Source organism: Rissa tridactyla, chromosome 1, assembly GCF_028500815.1.
Source record: "Rissa tridactyla isolate bRisTri1 chromosome 1, bRisTri1.patW.cur.20221130, whole genome shotgun sequence".
In the NCBI taxonomy this organism is placed as follows: Eukaryota; Metazoa; Chordata; class Aves; order Charadriiformes; family Laridae; genus Rissa; species Rissa tridactyla.
Window position 1 is genome coordinate 81,852,946 of NC_071466.1, and position 6,367 is coordinate 81,859,312.

The 6,367-nt window shown below is 51.6% G+C and overlaps 1 protein-coding gene across 1 annotated transcript in view; it reads right to left on the reverse strand.

Moving 5' to 3' along the window:
- The window catches only part of ANOS1 (anosmin 1), a 149,990-nt gene extending 144,179 nt beyond the window's left edge, over positions 1 to 5,811 (reverse strand). Inside the window, exon 1 of the mRNA XM_054188862.1 lies at positions 5,536 to 5,811. Coding sequence (XP_054044837.1) covers positions 5,536 to 5,730 — 195 coding nt within the window. The 5' untranslated portion in view covers positions 5,731 to 5,811. The remainder of the gene's footprint in view (positions 1 to 5,535) is intronic.
- Positions 5,812 to 6,367: the final 556 nt, after the last annotated feature.

Consider the following 6,367-nt stretch of genomic DNA (forward strand, 5'->3'; position numbering starts at 1 on the left):
TATTCAAGCAGCAGCCGCAAATCTGGATCACACTACGTATACATCCCAATATATCTGGATTTCCTTCAAGAATAAAGAAATGAATTTGCTAAGATTCTATTTACTATTGAACACTACCCAAACACACACACAAGAAACAAAAAAAAAATCAAACAAAAAAAAAACCACAGTGAGATGTACCAATATCTAAAAATACGGGATAAAACCAAATCCCGTTGGATTTAGTTTCAGCATTTTGGTTTTAATGCACTGACAACCATAAATGGTCATATATAAACATGTAAGAAAATGTAAATAGTGAAAATGAATTCAGAACTGACTAACAATATTTAGCGCATATTATATCTGCAAAACGTAGCTACTACTGTTCTCCGTTCTAGTCACTCCTCCACATTTGGACTGCTGGGTCCAGTGCTGATGAGAGACAGAGACTCTGTGGAGCAAGTCCAGCAAAGGGACACTAAGATTAAGGAATTGTAGCATCTCTCACACGAGAGGAGGCTGAGAGAACTGGGATTGTTCAGTCTGAATGGAAAAGGTTCAGGCAGTTCTCATCAATGTTTATAAATGTCTGATGGGAGGGAGTAAAGAAGATGGAGCCAGACTCTTCTCAGTGATAACAGAACAAGAGGCAATGGGCAAAAATCAAAACAGGAAATTCTATTTGAACAGAAGAAACCACTGTGAGGGTGGTTGTACACTAAAACAGTTTGCCAAGAAGTGCCATCCAGCCTCAACTACTCTGTGAGCATGTGGCTGTGGCCTCTATTTATCCCTGTGACTCCATACAGCAAACACGGACAGTGAGTCTAGCTGGTAACTACCCCCTAAGCTCTTGCCCCTGCCATTCTTCCACCTTCTGGCATGTTCTACCACCCTCTCAGATTCTGACCAAGTAAACAAGACTGACACCTCCTCGACCTTAGCAAACTTGTCAAGTTTCACATATTAAGCAGGAAGACACTTGAGAGGTCTGTAACAAATGGCAGCTAAGACAAAAGATCCATGAGTTCACAGCTCCCAGTAAACACTGCTCTCCATAACATTTTTATGCCGTACCTGCAGCCTATGCGCTTACACTGCTGTTCAAGCTCTTATTCACATAGAAAACTTTTAATCATGCTTGCTGAACATGGCTCAGATGGCTGGCAGTAGAGGATAAAATCCAAACTATGTTTTCACTCAACGTGAAAACTGAATGCTAAAGGTCACTGCCATGCCTGATCCCCAAAGTGGAAGGAGTTCATCCACAACTAATGTCACAGATGGGAAAGACTACACCCATAGACAGCAATGCAAGAAATTTAGTTTCACTCCACTAAAACAGAGAGGTTATACAGAAAAACCTTAGCTGAACTAATCTGAGTATTCAAGTTTCTTTTTCAGCTAGCTATACGATGTCCCTATTTATATCCATAACCTTTTCAGGAATACAAAAACTTGTGCAGTAAACCCAGATTCACAAAGAAACTTCAGATAAATCACATTAGAATTCCTAACTTTCTAATTCACCAGCTAAAACACCTGAGAAGGGAACTGCCTTACTAAGAAAATCCTAAGGGAGCAAATGTATCCAAAGACATCACCTTTCTTTGCAACCTCAGTCCCTAAAACAGCATGCCTTCTTCCACACAGGATTCACAGTCTTGATGTTTCTTGTGCAGCCGGGTGCCTTAGCCTCCCCTTTCATTCCAAACTAGAAGAAGAACTGCCCTTCCCATCTTATAAGGGCAGCTTACTAACACACAGGCATGCTCTTTCAGACAGCAGCCAAACAGGTACAGCACTGATCATGACACAGGACCCTCAGGTTCAAATCTATGACTTCTCCACTGTAGACTGGACGCTTGATTGTCATGCTCTTGGTTGCGGGAAGAATGTTCTCACCATCCTCCCCTGCTCAGCTGATTTACAGAAAATTTTACCAGAAACAAAGCACAGCAGTAGGAAACATACTTGTCAGCGCAATTATCCAGGAGCATGAGTGGATTCCAATGAATGCTACAGTTACTCCCTCACACATGTTATGCAACAGTCATTCTAAAACCCCAGTCTCAACACCCCAAATAGCTAAAAGTGGTGAGTACCCTGAACATTAGGCTAGAGAGGCATGTTCTCTTTGCCCTACTCTTTCTGGTCGCAAATCAATGAATGCCTCATTCAGTGCTGTCCAGTGGTCCAAGTTCCACAGCTGGGATAAAAATGCTTTCTCTCATCTGCAAAAGTCTAAAGCAAGCTAAAGCTCAATGGTGCACGCACTCCAGGAAGACTGAAGAGGTATGCTAGAGTCCCTTCATTCATAGATTGAATATCATTCTCTACTGTGGATGAGTATATAATTAATATGCTGTTTTATAAAAGAAGAAACCACTATGACCCATTCTGCTTACATTTTTGTTTGTTTGCTTTTTTATGGAAGGACTTTGCGCCAGCATGTTTTGTGTGAAAGTTCTCGGTCTGTAAATAGGCCATAGACAGAAATAAACCGTACATATTTCATTGGGCTGTAACACCCATGTGGCGCAATATCAATCTCATATCAATCACAAATGTCCTTTGGTGAAACCTCTATGTATAATTCCCCAACACCCCCAAAACTGGAAAACTCCTGGCCACGGTAATTTTATAGCAAAAATCAGGCATCTGTGCCTGTTCAACAGGCAGTCTGGAGATCACAGACTGTTCATTTAGGTGACTAATTCTTCTTCTAACCCACATCAATAGCCTACACCAAAAAAAAAAAAAAAAAAAAATCTTTGACCTGTGAATCGGTTAAAATTATTTTCAACTGAGAATGCACCTTTAAAATAGGCTTAGAACTGCTTCCTAAAAGTAAATTATCAATTAATTATCAATTTATTTAAAAAAAAAAAAGAACACCTCTCTTGACCCCTTTACAAATAAAGATGGTAAAGAAACATGGGTGAAAATTCTCTGTGGAGGAAAATGAATGAAAATCTCTTGTGAACATATTGGAAATTTGAAAAATATGAGTTGGCATTCAAACAAGGGAGCTAGCAGGTATAGAATTAATCATGATTTCCTGTTCATACTACTTGGCCCTCATTCCCTGTAAAAGGTTGTTAGTGATGTGGTTTTGGTACCATGAACTATGTGAAATGAACTCTCTCTGAAGGCCTCTTGGGGAGGCACCATGTTGTTGGTGCTTCCCACAGAGCACCCAGCTGCTATCTCCCTGACCCTCACCAGTGAGGCTGTGTCTAAAGTAGGGCTGAGAAATGCACAGGTCAGTCTTCCTTCAGTTCTTTTCCTAACTGGGAGACACTAGAGTTCCTTCCTGCTCAAGTTCGGATGAGCTAGTGTTTAGTTCGCTTCAAAGGCTGAATCAGATTACAAGATAAGTGGGCATCTGAAATGAAAAGAACTCCAGAAATTGCTACCAGTTGAGATGAAAGGGGGGGAGGGAGGTGTTTAGAAGGTGGGAGAAGAGAGAGGGAGGAAAGGAGTGTCATATCCTTTAGCCCTCATGGAATAATGTGGCCCAGATCTGCATGTCCTACTGTCCACTGTGTATTATCACTCTGCTGTGAGAACATCGGATGCTTGCTGTACTCTGAAAGTCCCTCCTTAAAAGACAATGGAAATCTTAACTTTTATAAACGAGAGCACTTTATCTTCCAAACATTACAGTCGTTTCATGTCTAGCAGAAATTTAAACCCTGGTAATTTAGACAAATTACCGTGGGTTTTAGCAGGTTGGGGTTAAAATGCCGAGATTTTCAACTGATTACAAAAAACCAGCCAGTTATCAAGTCCTAACTGAGTAATTTGCAGCTTATTGCACCCTGGCTAATTAAAATGTAATCACTATTGTTTGGCAACGTGCATTCTGTCAGCAGTTTTACATCGGAGAAGAAATCTTGCCAAGAAAACACAAAAAAAAGCCTTTCACCAGGAATTGGCTTGATCTAAACTGCCTCTTTAGCCACTGAAACTGTAAAACAAATAAATTACAACGGCCTGACAACGCAATAAAAAAAATACTAATCCCTCTCCAAGATAATGAACTGTTTTAACGGGTACCCTCCTTTCAAGCCATCCCGCGAAGCGGCGACCACGTTGACAGCAAGCGCTCTGCCGCCCCCGGCCCCAGCGGAGCTGCAGGAGAAGCCCTGGCGCGGGGCCGGCCCAGGCAGCCCCTTCCCCACCGCCCTGGGGCGCATCCCTGGTCTCTTTAGTCCAAATCCGGTTACAGGCACCGAACACCTCCTGCTGCCGTTGAAACGAACGCATTAAGTTTTCCTTTCACGCTGACTTTTTTTTAAATCGGGTTATCCTTAAATATCGCTCATACCAGCCTTCTGCGCCAACACCTTAGCCCTGGACGTTGCCTTACCCAAACCATCTGCCCCAGCGGTTCCAGTGTCAGACTGCCCAGGAAAGGCACAGCGCAAGCGAGGGTGCGCAGGGTGCGCTCCCCGCCCGGTCCCCTGCGCCCTGCAGAGACGCGCCATCCGGAAAGGTGGAGGTGGCTCCCTTCCCACCGGGATGGCCGGCCCTTCCTAAAGGGGCTTGGGGGCTCGGGAGGGAGAAGGGCTGGCGGTTTAGGAGGCTTTCCATCATTTGGATGGGGTCCATTCGGTTTAATACTTTCACAACGTAGAGCAAGTGGGGAAGGGAAAGGTGCGTGTGTAACTGGAAACTGGAAAGGACGGGCAGGTACTCGCTGCTGTTACACCACTTCCCGCATTGCTTCCAGCGCAGTCGCCTTCGGGGCTCACTCTCGCTCATTTCATTTTATACCTCGGGGTTTTCCGCCACTTCAGCCCCATTCACCCCGATTTCCCCATTCCCGTTAGACAGAGACGTGCCCTTCTGATTCAGAAAAAAACTCATCCGCACCCTCACCTTCCAGGAGGTCGGAACCAAGCATTACACGTTCCCGATCATCGCTCTTAAAAAATAAGCACAAACTTTCCCACCAGGCTGGAGACGTGAACCGCCCGCGGGCGGCAGAGCGCGACGGCTCGCCCGGCCCGCGGGCAGGCGGAGCCCCCGGGGGATCGCCCCAGCACCGCCCGTCGCTCGCCAGCACAAGCGCACCCCCGGCCCGGGAGCACCGTGCCGCGGCCGCCCCGCCCGCTCCACGGCTCCGGACATCACCGGAGGCAGCGCCGAGCACCTGCGAAGGAGCCGGGGCAGAGCGGTGCCCCCGCCGCGGGCTCAGCCCCGCCGCCCAGCCGGCTGGCGAGCAGCTGACAAGCGACGTGCTGGCAGCCCCACGATCCGCCGCCTCCTCCCGGCGACCGGTCACTCGGGGACCCCGGCCGGCACCCACACACACCGGTGGGTCTCGCCGCCGCGGGGCCGTGCCCACCTGCCCGCCGCCTCCAGGTGCCGCCGGCGGCACCCGCAACGCCCCGCTATCCCTCGGGCAAACGGCCCCCCAAGTTTGCCAAGAGGCGCCCCGGCCGTCTTCTCCGTCCCCACCCCGCGCCCGCCGCGCCGGTGCCGGGGGACCGGGCGGGCCGGGCGGCGGCGGCGGGGCGCCCCTGAGCGGCGCCATGCCCCTACCTGGAAATGCTTGAAGAAGGCGGAGATGCGGGTGATCTGGAGGCTCAGGCACCTGGAGGTGCATCTGGCGGTGGAGAAAGCCTCGTCCTGCCTGCGGGGAGCGGCGGCGCCAGCCCCCGGCCCGGCGGGGCTGCCGCAGGCGGCCGTTACCCAGAGGAGCAGGGCGAGGGACGCGCCGGGCGCCCTCCGCACCATCGCTCTGCCAGGAGAGGAGGGCAGAGGGGCGGCCGGGCGCTGCGGGGAGGGGGGCAGCAGGCGCCGGACTGAGCTGCCGCTCGGCGGGCTGGTGCCGGGCTGCGCTGGGGGCAGACACCTCCGCGCCGCAGAAACTACACAAGAAAGTTCAATCATTCAACTCTCCTCACCCCCCTCCCGCCTGCCCGCCCGCCCCGGCCCACAGCCCTCCCCCGCCCGGCAGCGGGCGGGACGAGGCTGACAGCGGCCGCGCCATTGGCTGCGCCGAGCGCCAGTGGCGGGGCGGGCGGGCCGTGTGGCCGCGGGCAGGTCGGCCCGGCGGCGCCGTCGCCGGGCGGTCGGGCTGTCGCTACCAGACCCGCCACCTGTGGGGCACCGGGGTGGGCAGGGGCCGGCACAGCCTCCCGCCCCGTCCTCACACAGGCGCGGGCCAGGGAGGGGGGTCCCACGGAGCGGCGGGGGCGCGCGGCCCGCGCCCGACCCGCGTGGCCGTTGGTCACCGGCCGTTAGCGCGGGGCCGGCAGCCGGCGGCGTGGGGCCCGGCCCGCCGCCCGTGCAGGGCCGGGCGCGGCGGCCTGGACCAGGCCGGGGGGAGCGTCACGGCCCGTCCGAGGCTTTGTATGTCCGCAGCCCTGCT